At 38.9% G+C, this 17,052-nt stretch overlaps 1 protein-coding gene and 1 long non-coding RNA gene across 3 annotated transcripts in view; both read left to right on the top strand.

Annotated features, from left to right (window-relative positions):
- The window catches only part of LOC138156841 (uncharacterized), a 362,694-nt gene that overhangs the window by 258,306 nt on the left and 87,336 nt on the right, over nt 1–17,052 (top strand). The gene's annotated exons all lie outside the window — the stretch shown is intronic.
- On the top strand, nt 116–4,057 carry FOXA1 (forkhead box A1). The gene is made up of 2 exons (XM_069082418.1): nt 116–190; nt 2,723–4,057. Exons 1-2 carry the CDS (start codon nt 116–118, stop codon nt 4,055–4,057), a joined length of 1,410 nt encoding a protein of 469 aa, XP_068938519.1.

Here is a 17,052-nt window from a genome sequence, read left to right as displayed (position 1 = left end):
GACTGGGGCTTTTTGTAGTGTTATTATTGTTGCTGGTTGTTTCTCCCGCTTCTCACTTCCTTGCTGCCCGCCGCTTTGCAAAGGGCTGGATGATTACACCGGGCAGGTTGGCTCCATGATGTTAGGTACGGTGAAAATGGAAGGGCACGAAACTAGCGACTGGAACAGCTACTACTCGGAATCTCAGGAGGTGAGTGAAGCTGGGAGATCTGAGGTTGCTAGTCATGAAGGGGAGGACAAGAGCACGGGGGCACAGGGAATAGGGGGAGGACAAACTAATTCGTGGGACTTGGGGAGCTTTTAGATACTGCGACGACTGCCAACCATGCCTAGTCCTAAACGAACGAAAACAAACCATAATCTAAGGACTGAGATTTGGGGTCAGATGGATCAGGAGTTGGAGAGATGTCACCAGATGCAGAAAAAGGATTTAGACCTTCGGAGGAGCAGGAACTCTGGGTTTTGTAGGTTTTCTCCTTTGGGGAAGCTCTTGCCTACACGAAGCGGAAAACTGGAGCACAAGCCCTACCACAGTGTAGACAGGCAGGGACATGGGCAAGTTGAAATGAACCCCTTGGAGAAACCAGAGCTTCGTTGCAAGGCTGATGCTTCCATCCCCCCCACCCCCACCCCGTTTTCATTTCCAAATATCTCTCTGACCCGAGTAGCTGAGTAACTAATGGACCCAAAGGAATCAGTCGTTCATTCAAAAACAAAACAAAAACAAAAACTTAATCTTTTAGAAAGATCTTTGAGGAAAAGGCGAACTCTCCTAGGTAGAGCCACTGGGTGGCGATGGTGAGAGATGAATCGGCCCATTGCCGACAGAGAACCTGTTTCTCTTCATTGTGGGTCTCCTCCCCCCCCTCCCCCCATTCCCCTTAGCGTGACTTTGAGTGACTTTTTTTTACTTTTATTTTACAATAAACACAAAAGAATATTGAGAAAGAGTAGATAGGCCTACCATCTACTAAAACTCATTTTCTCTTGAAATTGCCCTGTGATTACTGAGAAGATTTATTATACTGGCACTTCCTGGACACATCCATTCAACCTGCATTTGCTGAGAATTGTGTGTCCCTGTGTAAAAAGTAATAAGAATATCTAAATGCCATAGACAGCTTAGTATAGCAACAGGAACTATTTAATAGATAATACAGTTGCATTCCTTTAACAAATACATCTTTATCTGTATAGTATACAATGTTCACTTATGCACAGTGCATATTTAAACATGAGTAAATTCTAGCTCATGTAACCTTTTAATACTCTTTATTTCCCTTTTATTTCTAGAGTAGGAAGAAGATGAAACATAATTTTATGACATTTACTTACATGAATCCATTAGTCTCTTAAGTAAAAGTTAGCAATTCCCTGCTTAATCTTTTGGGAAAAAATTTTATTCAGGATACTTTCAAAATGCTACTGTGAAGTGTTTAATTTTAGGATAATTTTTAGAAGAATGTAAACTTTTTTAGCTGTTTAGTTCTGTCTCAGTTATACTAAAAATCCTATTTCTGATCCAAGAGCACTTATATAGGTTTAAGTTGTGAATATAAATCAATAAAGTAATGTACACCTTAAGTGGAGGTTTTTATGAATAGAATTAACATTTGAGATATTCTAAGTGACTGAAATTGTCCATTTCCCAGCTTCTCTGATACATCATCAACTGTGTAACTACCTGATAAAGCTCTCTGCTTTGAGGTCATGCTTTACAAAGATCAAAGTGTCCATTTTAGTATGTCAATAAATATTACAACTGAGATGTACTGTATTAGCATATTCCAGAATATGTTGAGGGTATTAGAGAAAGAGGAGAAATTATTGCAAATACCTGGACATTTTCAAAGGTGTATTATATACTTATAGTAAACCTAAATGTATACATTGGGATCTCCTCTATCCCCCCTTCAGATTTACTTCAAATATTAATTTGCACAAACCTAACATAAATTTGATGGTGATTTTACAAAGCCATGTGGAAATAAAAAAAAAAACCCACAAAACTACAATTCGCTTAAGATTTCTAAAGGCCAGTTATGCTCTACATTCGAAAAATGAATCACTCTTTCCCTCATATGAATTAGATAATTTCTGGTAAGAAAAAGTATAGAAATACTGTACAGAGAGACAGAGGAAACTGAAGGATAGAGTGCTGGTCAAAAAGCCTGTTGCCACTCCAGCCTCAGGCCTTGCAAATTACATTTGTTAAGTAACAAAAGGAGTTTTCATTATTTTGGTCTTTTTTTTTTCTTGAATGGAGATCTTTCTGAAAGTTGGCTTTAGTAAATATAACATGAAGGAATATATTATTTTTTATGGGCAACAAGTAATGACTAAGAAATGTCTTTGGTTTCCAGAGGGTTTGGGGGAGGGGGAACATGTTTTAAAAGAAATCTGATTTAGGGTAACAGAAAGTGAACTTTGCCTAACTTCTGGCATTAATAAGGTTCATATCCTTTCTGGGTCATGTTTTATGTTAGTATTTCCTCTATGCTTGTGGAAATTTGAATTTGTTTTTCCTTTTTTTCCCCTCTGTTCTTCTGGGCCCCCATTCTTGGCTGAGTGTAGGGCAGTTTATAGATTATTTATATGGTACTGAGTAGTCCCTTGAATTGCAGGGCAAGGTGGCCTTAGGTCAACCTATTACCCACCCATCACTCATTCCCCTCTACACTAACCCACTTCTCTTTATCTTCTTTTACTCTCTCTACTGCAGGCCTATTCCTCAGTGCCCGTCAGCAACATGAATTCGGGCCTAGGCTCAATGAACACCATGAATACCTACATGACTATGAACACCATGACCACCAGCGGCAACATGACGCCAGCTTCTTTCAACATGTCCTATGCCAACCCAGGCCTAGGGGCCGGACTAAGCCCGGGTGCCGTGGCTGGAATGCCCGGAGGTTCAGCCAGTGCTATGAACAGCATGGCAGCAGCAGGGGTGACCGCCATGGGAGCAGCCCTGAGTCCTGGGGGCATGAATGCCATGGGAGCTCAACAGGCTGCTTCCATGAATGGACTGGGTCCCTACACTGGGTCTATGAACCCCTGCATGAGCCCTATGGCATATGCCCCTTCTAGCCTGAGCCGCAGCAGAGGGGACGCCAAAACCTTCAAGCGGAGCTACCCGCATGCCAAGCCCCCCTACTCCTATATTTCTCTCATCACCATGGCCATCCAACAAGCTCCCAGCAAGATGCTGACCCTGAGTGAAATCTACCAGTGGATTATGGACTTATTTCCCTACTACAGGCAGAATCAACAACGCTGGCAGAATTCCATTCGCCATTCGCTCTCGTTCAATGACTGCTTTGTCAAGGTGGCTCGCTCTCCCGACAAGCCTGGCAAGGGCTCTTATTGGACCCTGCACCCGGACTCTGGCAACATGTTCGAGAACGGTTGCTACCTGCGCCGTCAGAAGCGCTTCAAGTGCGAGAAGCAAGCCGGGGCGGGAGGCGGCGGGGGCGGCGGGGGCGGAGGCGTAGGTGTAGGCAAAGGAGGTCCAGAAAGCAGGAAGGAGCCACCGGGAGGTTCCAGCACGAGCTCCAACTCCCCGTTACATCGCGGGGTGCACGGCAAATCCTCCCAGCTGGAGGGCGCCCAGGCGTCCGGTCCTGCGGCCAGTCCCCAGCCTCTGGACCACAATGGGGCAGGGGCGACAGGGGGCGCCCAGGAGCTAAAGACTGCGGCCTCCTCGGCCCCGCCAATCACCTCTGGGCCGGTGGCGCTAGCCTCGGTGCCCCCCTCCCATCCAGCGCACGTCTTGACACCCCACGAATCCCAGTTGCACCTGAAAGGGGACCCCCACTACTCCTTCAATCATCCCTTCTCCATCAACAACCTTATGTCCTCGTCCGAGCAGCAGCACAAGCTGGACTTCAAGGCCTATGAGCAGGCTCTGCAGTACTCACCCTATGGCGCGGGGCTGCCAGGGAGCCTGCCCCTGAGCAGTGCCTCCATGGCCGGAAGGAGCACAATTGAGCCTTCAGCTCTGGAGCCTTCTTATTATCAAGGTGTGTATTCCAGACCGGTCCTAAATACTTCTTAGCTCCTGTAACTGGTGCTTTTTCTGAGATGGCCATTCTGGGAACAGGAGAAATTAAAAAAAAACAAAAAACCATTCATGAGATCCCAATAAACTGTTTATTTTACGTTTTTGCACAATCTCTTCCCCCTCCAGTGCAAAGGACTGTTACTTTATTATTGTATTCAAAACGCGTTGTGTATGTTATTATAAAGGAATCCAAATAACCAAACACAAACTAAAATCCTTCCTGCAACGTTTAGTGATCCACAATTGTATATAAAAAGATATTTCCTCTTGTTCTTCCTTCCCTCCCTCTAGTCCTCTCTCTTTCCCCGTGTATTTAAAAAAAAGAGGTGGTCAAACTTGTAAAATATTTGTGTGGTTTTTTTTTAAATTCTCTTTACTGTCAACTTCCCAAAAGTTTACAGGTATGTGGCAATGCTCTTAATGTTAAGAACCCAGACAAATATACAAATAGATTTGGGGGCTCTTTAAAAATGATTGAAGGATAGCACTGTTCTTAATGTAGCAAAATGCAAAACAGAATCTCAGAATCAGAGGTACTTTTTTTTTTTTAAAGGATCATCTTTCTGATACACTCAGATAGTTGTTGACTTAAAAGGATATATGTATATTATGTATAATTTCTCAATACATATATACACATACATGTATATCCTCTCTGCTTTGCCTACGGATATGTGGTTCTACATATACCTAGGTAATATACATACTACATCTTTAAAAGTTGCCTGACCAAGTGATGTTACAAGGACCACTGCTTATTTGGTAATCCAATCCCTTTCCTTCTCACTACTATATAGACCTAAGAAAAATTGCTAAAAAAAAAAAAAAAAAAGCCCACATGTAGCTCTCTACTCTTTGATTTGCAGACTATCAATCACTCAATGAGGATCAACTATGTGTTGGCACAGTGGGAATACAAAGACAAAAATAAAAGAGATGTGGTCATTTTACTCTGGGGTCACTTAACATATAAAAAAATAAACCTGTGTATTATGCCATTATAGAAATGTTATTTTTTCCAGAAAAAAAAGAATTATTACAACATTAGGAGAGAGACAAGGTATAGGGTGCCGCATTTTGAAATCTGGTCCAAGATCCCAAAATTATTTTTATTGTGCCACTTATTGCCATTGTTCACTTGTTTCATCCAGTGTTAATGCACCTTCCACAGTTTGATGTGGTGTTAGCATAGCCAGATGGATTTTTATTATTATTCATGTTTGCTTTCTCAGTGTTCTTAATTTATTGCATGGTTTATATTTCTTTCTTTTACAGATGATATTGCTTTAAATGATGGTTAAAATAACAAATTAAAAGGTTAATTTTTATAAATGTGATTGTAATGGGAAATATTTTCATTTAATTAGCAAAGAAAATAATTGAGATTTAAAGCTGTGGAGTATGTTTTTGATCACTTGCAGTTAAGGACTTTAAATAAAACAAATGTTAACAAATAAGGATTTCTGCTTTCTTACTATTACATGCTGGTAAAATATAAGACAAATAGTCAGAAAACAAGGAGTTGAACATAAGAAGAGAAGAAAAATTATCAACAATGAAAACTGGTGTATTTATTCAATAAGAATGTTTCTAACATAAGTAAACTCAGTTTTCCCAAAGAAAAATGACTGCAGGCAGAATTGGCATATGCAGACCGATATAAGAGACTTAATAGAGGAATTCTAGGAATAAAGATTATAAAGATTATTTTATTCTGAGAAGTGTTGACTTCCATTTTAGGAAATGGAGGTATGCTACGAGGTATGCTTTATACAGCAAAAGCTAATACCATATATTTAAATCATGTTTTCCCCTGACCGGAACTCACCCTGATTTTTACTCTATTTGATATATATGCAAACATAATGAAGTCGAATCTGACATAATCAAAACAAATTTAGCAGATTTGGTTAGTACTGTTCTTATTTTAAAACAAACCTTAAACAGAATAGTCGTAGCTACGGCGGACTCCAAGGAGAGGACACAGAAATAATGATCAGTTGTGTCTTGGTTTTCCAAGGTATTTGTGATTCTGCATATTGTAGTGATTTTAGTGTCTTCGTTTCTAAAATTATAGTCGCAAGGACTCCGAACTGTTGATTTCTATTGAACTCTAAGAAGCTTAAACACAATTTCACGGCAATAGTTATCCATGATCACAAAATCATTAATCTCTTTTGATAGCTGGCTCGCTTTCCAGTCCACCTATTTCTTTGTCAGTCTTGTGCATATTGACATCAACAATAACAACAGCAGTCCAAGAAAGAGCCGGTCTCAGGCAAGGAGACAGTGTTTGTGAACTCTGTCATTTAGAAAGGTTTGAACTTGAACAACTCTTACTTTGATCATTCGAACTCCACACTGGAGAACAAGATAAGAAGAATTGTGTGATTCTCTTAATTATAGCATAATAGATCTTCCAGGTGAAAGAAAGGAAGATCACTTCCCCATTTAAATATCTGGAGTTCCCAATCACCTTTTTTCAAACTATTGTCCATCAGAGGAGACTAGGAAAAAAGACTGTTACTTGAGTAACTTAACAGTTTATACATGATAACTAAGTTGTAGAAGGAATGCTTAAAGACCTAGACAAAGGGGTGGAGGAAAACCTGAAAATCCCAACAATTCTCCACATTTGTACTGGTGAAATTCCAATTCCAAGTATGATACAAACTTGGGGCAAGGAAGTCAGCTGCGTTAGAAGCCACGGTATTTCATTTTGCAGCTCATCTCGTTTTTTTTTTTTTTAGTGTAAAATCTTTTGTTTTCTTGTCTGTCTTCCCTCCCCAACAAATCATTAAATTAATTTTTTTGTTCCGTCCCTCAGCAACTGAATCTGCTTTCTATAATTCCTGTTAATCTATTTAGTAAGCGCTTTAATTTGAAGGTGGAGAGAATCCCTCGTCTGCTGGTGGTGGTGTGCAGCAGCAGAGGCAGCGGATTTTAGCCATAGAACTTGGGCGTTATGTTCACTTCTCTAGGACTCTGGAGTTTGGACAAGGAAGGTTTTCTCCATGAGAAACTGGGAGAAAGACCCCTGTCTTCTTGCAGTGTCCTCTAAAAGATTATGAAGAGTCAAAATGGTAAAACTTTAATAAAGTGGAAGCGCAAAACATTCAGATCATCGGCATCAAGGCACAAGAGCCTCAGCTGCCTACCCCAGAGCTTTTTAAAGCGATTTCAGCATTTTTACACTTTTTTTCTGGCTCTAGAGACAACTGTGCAGTGGGGATGGGGGGGGGGGGTGGCGTTGGGGGCGGCAGGGCAGGGAGTGGCTGTAAGGCGAAATTGTCTGCACCTCCGAGGAAGAAGTGCAGTTATTCATTGTTCGCCGCCCCACCCCCAGCGAATAACGCTTTTGTTTGGCCCGAGACCTAAAAGTCAACAACAAAAAAGAGGAAAGTCGCCTATTTACTGTTCCTGTAAGCACAACTGAGCTTATTTGCTGTGGAGGCTCCGGCTATTAATCCTCTCCTTGGAAGCCTGCAACAACAGAAGGAAAAAAAAAAAAAACAACAACACCGTCCCTGGTCTTCTGCTTTACAGAACTTGGTGCGAAACACCAAGCTCTAGTTGGAGCAGTTGTGATTAGGGAATCAGGGAGAACGTTTGTGGATTCTGATGGGTTAGTTTCAAAGAATGTCTCTTTCTTGACACCCTGTTTTCTGGTGCGAAAACATCTATTTTCTGCCACCCGGGACTTACTAGAGTTTGAAGTTCCGGGATAAGATCCAGTGTCCTTTTAATGGAGATAGTGAAGTTCGTTCCTGTACAGTTTTCTGGGTTTTAACAATTTCTTTTTGGTAATTCTCCATCCACTCCTCCCCCCTTTAATGGGGAAGGAAAAGGAAGGATACTTCCCATGTAACAAAAAACGTAAAAGAATTTAACTGAACTATAAGGCCGCTAAGATTCTAAGGGAGAAGAAATTCGAATCACTAGGGAAATTTTCCAAATTTTCACTGAGCATCAGTAGTGATGTGCTGGTGACATGGGCATTTTAAATCTTTTAGCTCCCTGAGGTCAGGGATTTCTTTTTCACCTGTATATTCCTAGCACCTAACACATAATAGCCTCTTAATAAATGTTTGTTGAATTGAACTGAAAGAAAAACTGGACACCAGGGAGTGGGGTGAGAGTGCGTGATAAGAAGAGGCTAATTCTAGCAGTCAAACACTGAGGAACTAACTCAGTAACGCTCTTAGACAGATGCGAGTTCAGTTACAACATAATATTTACTACGAGATTGTAAACCAAATAGAAATCTTAATGTGTCATTCATTTCCCGTGGTTCCTTGCTTTACTCTATAGGGGAATGAACTTGTGATAATTATTTAAAAAAAAAAAAAAGAAATATAAAGCGATATCCCCCAGGAAAAAAAAACTCCACTTAATTTCCAGTTTCAAGTTTTTTTTTTTCTAATTGATACATGCTCAGACAGATTTTCTTGAGAAGAAAATTGGATATTACATGATATTTTAAAAGTATATGGCCCCTCATATTGTTTTCTATTTGAACCAAGTACAAGAATAACTTCTGAAGAGTCCCTATTTTTAGAAAATCATACTTTAGCACTTTGCAAATTGACCTCCACCTCTGTGTAAATTAAAATTAAGTGATCAGTACAAACCCCCTTAAATGCACCCTGAAGCAAGTGAACTATACCCAAATTTAACCACTTCTAAAAATCAATCAGTCTTCTTTTGGTTTAGCAGTAATAACGTAGACTGAGACGGTATTGCAGTTGTAATGTACATAGTAGCTACATAGCATTTTCATTTGTGGTAAAGCAGAATGTCAAGAGAAGAAAAAAATTGAGTAGAAATTATGTAATTAGCATTTAATAAAATTGTATTTGCATTATTTGCCCTTATAACTTTAATTGAAAACTATTTGCATATTAATTCATTCTGAATAATACATATTTTTCACTAAAAAGAATGAAGGGACAAAGGCATTGTAATATAGTGGGTTACAAAGATGTTGTTTGTGTATGTAGGGAGGGCTTCCATTGATATTGGTATTTATATTACACGGAAAAGCCAATACTACCTGACTCAATACTGGAGATTGTGCAATAACTTAAAATTCAATTTTCCCTTAATGAGAAGAATTCAGGGTATAAAGACAGTCATGCGAGTAAAAGTAAGAAAAATTATACAGAATTGAGTACTGCTATCCCATCAGGTTTAAAAATAATACCCTTTAAAAATATGAGATTTAAAATGTCTCCCTGAGTATTTTTATATTTTATTTCCAATCGATTGTAGAAAGCATTTAACATTATACCAACATTTAACAATAGATTAGTGGAGGTCGTCTTGCGTTTCGCTCCAAATAAATGCCCTTCGAGGCTGAAGCAGCTCTGTTTGTATTTCTCTTCTTAGTCTCCAACAGAGACTCACTGGGATTTTAGATCTCTGAACTTTGGACAGCTCAACTGCCTCCCTCACCTTTGTTTCCAGCAACCACCCGAGCAAACAATTTTGGGCCCCCCAAAAAGTCCATTTGGCTTCATCTTAAGACGTCAAATGTATTTATTTCTCCTACTAAAAAGATCTTTCTTTTAAATCGGGCAACAGGGGGAGGAGGATGTCTCTTAAAACACTTGCTGCCTCAATTCCATGTTTTAAGGTACTGGCTCTTTTCTATGAGAAAAGAAGCTCTGAGTATACATTGAAAGTGTGTAGCTTTTTATAAATGAGAAAATACACCCCCACCCCAGTCCCCTCAATCAAGTGAATTTCTCCGCTGCCCCTCCCATTTACTTTTCCAAAATAATTTTGAGGCTCTTTGTGTAAGTTTTATATTAGCTATGACGGCGTGTTTTCTGCTGTGGAATCTGGAAAATGGATCGTTCAGGAGTGGAAAAGACATTCCAGACCTGGAGAATACAGATGGAATGTTGGTTATGTTACCAAGATCAAACTCAGAAGCCACACTAATGGATCCATTGGCTAGAATTTTAAACCTATTCAGTTATAGTGCACCTTAAGTTTATGTAGGATTAATGGAGTTGTTGCCTAATTCATCTTGCCCCTTCCTTGGCCCCTTCCATTTAAAAAATATTTGTGGAAAGTTTCTAATTTTTAAAATTAGGAAATATTACATGGAAAACCCCTAGGAATACCTTGTTTGTAAACGGACTGCACGTGCAAGTATAAATCTCACCAATGTTGGTTGGGCTTTCCCCCCTTGGGTTTTTAGCTACATATCTGCTTGCAAGATCATGTTCTGGATCAGCTATTTCACAGCAAGGAGACGGTGTATAATTAGTTATTTTAAAATACAAACGCTTTAATAAGAAAAGTGTACAGGACTTTTTTTTTTTTTTTTAAAGAAACCATGGTACATATCACACGTAGCCCAAATGGGAGTCTATCCGTTTGAGTCTATTGACACTGGAGATTTGCTGCTCTTGAAGGTGATTCAGGTTGCTGGGGATGGCTTTAGAAAGTTCCCACTGCTCTTTCCTGCATTCGTACACGCCCAGCGCTTGTGAGCCTGCGTATTTCATTACTACAGCCTGAGCGGAAAAAAATAATGGTACAACCCAGTAACAACAGGGCAACCCACGCCGCTCAGACCCAGCCCCGGAACACCAGTTCTCTCAGCTTCCCCCTGACGGTATATTCCCCTTGGAGGCATCCGATTTACTAGCTAAAATTGAAATGAACCGTACTGCCTTTAAAATACTTCTTCCTGATTTTTTTCCTTTCTCCCTGGAATCAAACCTTATCATGCCTGACAAAAATCAACTGATAGGGTTTTTAAAAGTAGGTGGAAGGGAGAGTGGGTCAGTTCTATGGGTGTCCTTCAGAGGAAACCCTCACCTCAACAGCAACATCTCTGGTAGGCCTTTTTGTTGAAGAACCTAGAAATTAAGGGCTGGGAAATGGAAGGAGGTAGGGTAATTTCATGTTGGGGGAGCAGAAGGTAAATCTGAACATATTCAACAAACTTTCCAGATAAGATGACCTAATGTTAAGGAACAGTCCTCAATTTAGTTCTGTACCATGCATTCTAGGAAGCTCTCAATAAATTGATATTGAAGAGGATAATGATCTCGTTGTTAAGTGTCTAACTTTTTTAATGAGCTCCAGTCTGGGGGCATAATCTCCAACCTCTGTTGTATCCTTGAATTTCAAATTAATAATTATGACTTTTCATTTTATATTCCCGGGAAGTCCAAAAACAAGGTGAATTTTCATGCGACAAAGAAGATATTTAACTATACCTTAAAGTGTTACTACATGCTCTTATTATGTCTGAATATGTAATTCTCAGTTCCTGCAGCAATTTTGATGTTTCTGAAATAAATAATTTTGAAGATTTGATTAAATGTACCTTTCCCTTAATGTTTGAATGACTACTCCCTTCTTTGCATGCACTGCTATGGGCACCTCATTTGTCTATAATTAGGCTTAGCCATTTGAGATATGTGGAGGACTTTAATAGCTAAATTTTAAAAGAAAAATAGTGAATGTTCCACTACTAATCGAGTTCCTTAGAAGTTATCCTGAGTCTCTAAAAACAAAAGTACTTCACCTGTAAATTTGAGTTTCTCTTCTGAGGTCCCAACATATTTTAAAGCACCAATCATTAAGCGGAAGCCCCGGTATACACAAAGAGATAAAAGTTCCGTAATCACAGTGAAAGCAGTCTTTGTGAATTCAGGTTGCCCTATCGGGGTTTCCCAGTCTCATCTTTAAAGCTGAGATCAGCTTCTACTGGACACTTCGGAACCCTTAAGGCGTTTGCGGCACGGGCCAGTATCCTCAACCCCCCCCTCCCTATGCAACTTCATGCTGGCCACCACCATCCCCTCTATTTCCCTTCGTAGCCCCCACCTTCTCCTTTCCCGTCCAATTGTTCTCCCACCCTCCCAATTAATGCGAGACATATGTTATCCACAGGCATCAGGGCGGTTGGAGAGGCTCAGCCAGCCCGACTTGTTGCTCAATTGCATCGCCTCATCAAAAGCTGCCGGGCTTTCTTCAGCCTTATGGGCCGCGATGTGAACAACAATGCCCTGTCCCTCTCACTTCAAAAGCGGCGATCAGGAGAAAGGCTACCCCAGAGAATTTTTTTCTCCTTAGCTTTTCATTCCCGGTTTACACTCCACCCCCCACCCCCCCAACTCCTTGTCCTAGGGGGGAAAAAAGAAGGAAAAAGAAAAAAAAAGTAGCAGCCACTACAGGGCTTGGGCAAGCCTAATGCCCTTTGATGGGGATTGAATTCATTATCTCCAATAACACAATTGTGCTTGGCCAACGAAAAGAGCAAAGTAATACTCCCTAGCCCCAGCCTGAGAGGGAGAGGGAGAGCCTAGGAGGCCTGGACACAGGGGGTGATGATGGGAGTTTCTTAAGGACGGCTGGGGGAGGAAGAAGTGCACACCTCCCCCACCTATGAGGAGGGACCAGGAAGCTCTATCCAGAGCCTTCACTCTGCACCAGGAGCATGGGTGTCTCTGGCCAGTCCAAGGAGGTGGTCCCTCTTACTCTCTTCCCCAAGGCTCTTGAGCTGATCGGGTTTTTTCTTCTAGCTAGATGGAAGAGTAGACCAAGGACGGAAGCTTTAATTTATGCTTTATTTTTATTTTATATTTTACCCCCAAGCCCACTCCCATTTCCTCTCTCTTTTGCAAACTGTGCAACCAAGCAAGGCAAGCAGGGTGTTTACTCTTTCTCCTTGTCGCCAATTGCTGAACGGTTCCCACGTCTCTTGGTCCCAGACTCCAAGAGGGCGCTAGTTGACAAATCATGTCCTCTGGGCATCTGCAACCGAACCCCTGGAACCCTACCCCCAGGACTACAGCTGAACCATCTTCTTTGCCACTTGACCTGGGATTAACAACACCTATAAACAAGCCCTAAAACATCCTCCCTGCAAGTATTCCAGCCCTCTACTCTCTTCTTCCCTCACTCAAAACCTCCCCCAACTCCAGTCAACCACCTCCCTCTCCCTCACAGTTAAAAGCAGGGGAGCTATCTCCTACTGAACTAATCATATCAAATACTAAAGAGCCCTACTCTTGGGTACTATTAGCCCCCCACCCCTCCGCAAATTCTGCTTTCCACTTTTGATCTCTCAAATTGTGGTTAAGGTGAACGAAAAGAGTTGACTAAGTCGAATTTGACGCAAATACTCCCATTTCAGAAATTTTGCTTTATTCTCAACCTCTTCTCCCTACCCCGATCCCAGCACCTTTTGACTCAGGAATAGAAATGAAAAATTAGAGCTTTAACCAAATTGTACTTGAATCTTGTATCCCCCACTCTTAGTTATGATCAAAGAAGGATCCTTCACTATGCCTCTCTGGAGAATCTTGTTAAATACTCATTTCATGCTCCACTCCTACAACCCCATTTTCTTCTCATCCAACATTTGGGTCAAAAAGCAAACAAATCTTTTATCTAACAGCTTTCAAGCATCCTTCAGTTTCATAGAGAAGAGTTGGAGAAACAAAGTTAGAAACAAAAAGAATGAGTCTTTACTTATGCTTCTTTTAATACTTATGAAATGCTATTTGATATGTAACCTTATGGACTACACATTTCTCATAGATTGGTAATAGTCAACCTAACCTTAGATAGACATACCTATTCATCTTTTTTTTTTTTTTTAGAGAAAGATCTAACAGCTTGCAAAAATGTGAAGGGATGTGTTGAGTAGATTTCACCAAAGCAAAGATAAATAAATAAATTAGTGATTTGATTTTGTCTCAGCCAAAAGAAGCTTTTCAAACTTTGGAGTTTGCTCATCAGGCCATGTGGGGTGCTTAATTTCTCTTCAGTATTAAAGGGAATGACTTTTGCAAATTCTGTCCAGTGAAATGAAACAGATACCTTTCAGTTTTTAGGCTTAGACATTTGTGAAAAGAAAAAAAAATCTTTCACTGTAGCAGGTAAGATCAAAGAGAATGATCAAACTTTTTTCCTGTACATAGAAGGTGAATACAATTTGTAATTTGAAATTCCTGTATCAAAATTTATTGAATGATTTTTCTTTTTAATATTTTCCTTTGAAGAATATTAAAAAATATTTTACTAAAATTCCCTGAGTCTTTCATAAACATCTCTGTAGGATGGAAAATGTTCTTTATACTAGTCATAAAACCCTAGGTCCTTTTGGAACGCAGAGACTACATTACCTCCCTCCCCTTTTTTCCCTTTCTCCCCTCCCTCCCAACTTTCTTTTTTCTTGTTAAACAGTAGAGGTAGATAGATCCTGTTGTCCTAAAATCAAGTCCATTTTGCAGACAGCTCTGCTTTGATTAAATCAATTGACAGCACTAAATAGATTTTTAATTCCTGCCCAAATTGTGATACAAGTTCACAACTTTTCCACCTTTGGTAGGTTGCTGTGCATCCTTTGCCTATATTATTTCATACTTAGAAATACTTGGGAAGGGTTGGCAATAAATGTTCAATGGCATAAAGATAAAAGCTATCTATATGACTTACCTGTGTAGATTATCTACACAAGTGTAATTGGATTTCAGTATCACATCTGTGATGAAAAGATGTCATCCTAATATATTTAAGTATTTGGCTAATGACAAACTCTTACATGGTACTAATTCTCTCATAAACACAATTCTTTTTGCAATGTCATGAACACTTAGGAAAGAAAAAACCCAGTAGTTTTTTTTTATAAAATATTAAAAATTTCCTGAGTTTCAATATGTAAGTTTTAAAAATTCATTAAATTGCCATTTATCCACCAGATAATCTATCTGTCAGAACATCTAGGCTATTTTGGGAATACCCTTTTTTTTTTAATCCTACAAGCAATTTGTGCTGTGCAGTAGTAGAAATGCAGAATTGTGCCTTCAGGTAAGGAATTTACCACAGGATGGATAAATTCCCAATAAATAAGGATCATGTTTTTTCTGTGGATGTCTCTATACATAAATGACCCAAAAAATTAAAAGAAAGAAAATATTAAACACTTGAACTGAATTGAGGAATCAGTGTCCTTTTAAATTGCTACCCCAAAGCAAAGCATATTTAAATGGCATTAAGGTTCACTGAGTAATAGAACCATAGAAAATAGAGATGGAATGTCTCCTAGTCCATCCACCTGCAGGATTAGTGCAGGATTATTCTCCACAGAATATTTTCCAGCCTTGTCCAGTCTAGATTTAAATGTCGAGAGCAGCAGGATTTCCACGTCTTTAGAAGGAAGGCTGATAGATCTGTGTTATGTAGCCCTACCTATTTCTCCATCATCTAACTGCATACTAAAGAAAATCAATGCTGATTACAATAAAATATAATTTATCAAATGAATATTTTCCTTAGTATTAAACCTAATACTAAGTTTTCTTTAGTATTATATAATATATATTTATTTATATAGTATTATATAATATATAAATACTAAATTTCTTTCATTTTGAGTATACTCTGAGACCCTTTGCCACTTGTGTTTATTTACTTTAGACACCGAAATTCATGTTTCTTTTACTTTTTACTCATAGTCGATTCAAAATGCATTTTCATTTAATTAATTTTATTGTAGTGCCCTATAGCAAAATGATTAAATTCATAACTTTATTCACAGATCTCCTATTAATTGAATAGCCGTGGGGAAGCTGTAGGAGGAGGAAGAAAATGAAAGGGGAAAACAGAATATGGGGCAAAAGTGAGGGGATTACAAAGTTGAGTAGAGTTTTGTTTTGTTTTTTAAACATCAACTGTAAATTTTCTCTAGGGTCACAACTATCAGATATGTGGTTTATCCCACCAGCATGCAACTTCTTTGATGCTTAAAGATATTTCTAAGAAATTTTATGCAATCATAAGAATTTGTCTTTGTAGCTGCTTACATTATAAGAATTTGTGTGTGTGTTAACATAAAAGAAAAAAGGTGCATTGCCCTTCTTTTGAGCATATTATAGTGTATTTATTACAAACACAATAGATGACAAATATACTAGTTTTTCATGTACTATTGTATAAAAATATTTAGGGAGTGATCCATATTGTATTATAGTTTTAGACTTGCATTATAGTTATTTAAGCAAATCTTTATTTAAGCTCCCCAAATGACCAAATATTGCTTGATAACAGAAAGAATTTTTAAATTATTTAAACTCTTTGGTATTCTTATTTATCAGAAAGTTTAAACAAGAAAATTACACTAAGGTATGAAATCAAGTTTGGAACTAAAATTGAGTCTCCAGGCTTCCAGGCCTTTATTTTAACTGCTAACTCATGATGTGTGACTTTTAGTGAACTGCAGAGCTATTGGACTTTGGCATTCTATGGGTTAAGGTCATCGTCATTCTTTTCTGATAAATTGCAATCTCTATCCTGAATCAGATAGATGTGAAACAGACATTTAATCTGATCAACAATTCATACTTTGGCTGTGGGTATCATAGAAAAGATCAACAGATTTGATGTATCAGGGGCACCAGATTGTGTCTTCATGAGAAAGAGCAGGAGCAGATGAAATACAAATATCCTGGGGGGAAAAATCCTATTACTTAAATTATCTTTGTCTTATAAAATATAAAAAAATAAAAATTGAAGGACAAAAAATGAGTTGTTATCAAAATTAGAGTTTCTCAAAGACATTTTTGTTTCTTTGAAATAATAAAATTAGCAATTTTTTTTTATGTCTGTGATTTTGTACAATGTAAAGTTGTATAGGTGCTTGTTTTCTCATAGGTGCCTTATCTGAGTCCCTTTCAAATGGAAAGGTCAATCAAGTCTGTATTTGTATACAACTAGGAGGTTAATAGCATTTAAAACTTAGATGGGGATGTTAGAAATCATCTAGTCTACCTCCCACATTGTTCAGAAGAAAAGTCAGTATGGCACTGGTCAAGTGACTTGATCAAGGTCATACAAATATTGAGTGACAGAACTGGCTTTTAAACCAAGGTCATCTGCCACCAAACTCAGTGATATTTCTATCATACAGACACACACACACACACACACACACACACACACACACACACACACACACG

The sequence above is a fragment of the Petaurus breviceps genome, unplaced genomic scaffold, assembly GCF_028583685.1.
Source record: "Petaurus breviceps papuanus isolate PSGF00001 unplaced genomic scaffold, PetGlider_PUasm1.0 164, whole genome shotgun sequence".
Taxonomy (NCBI): Eukaryota; Metazoa; Chordata; class Mammalia; order Diprotodontia; family Petauridae; genus Petaurus; species Petaurus breviceps.
This window is presented reverse-complemented; position numbering and strand designations above follow the sequence as displayed.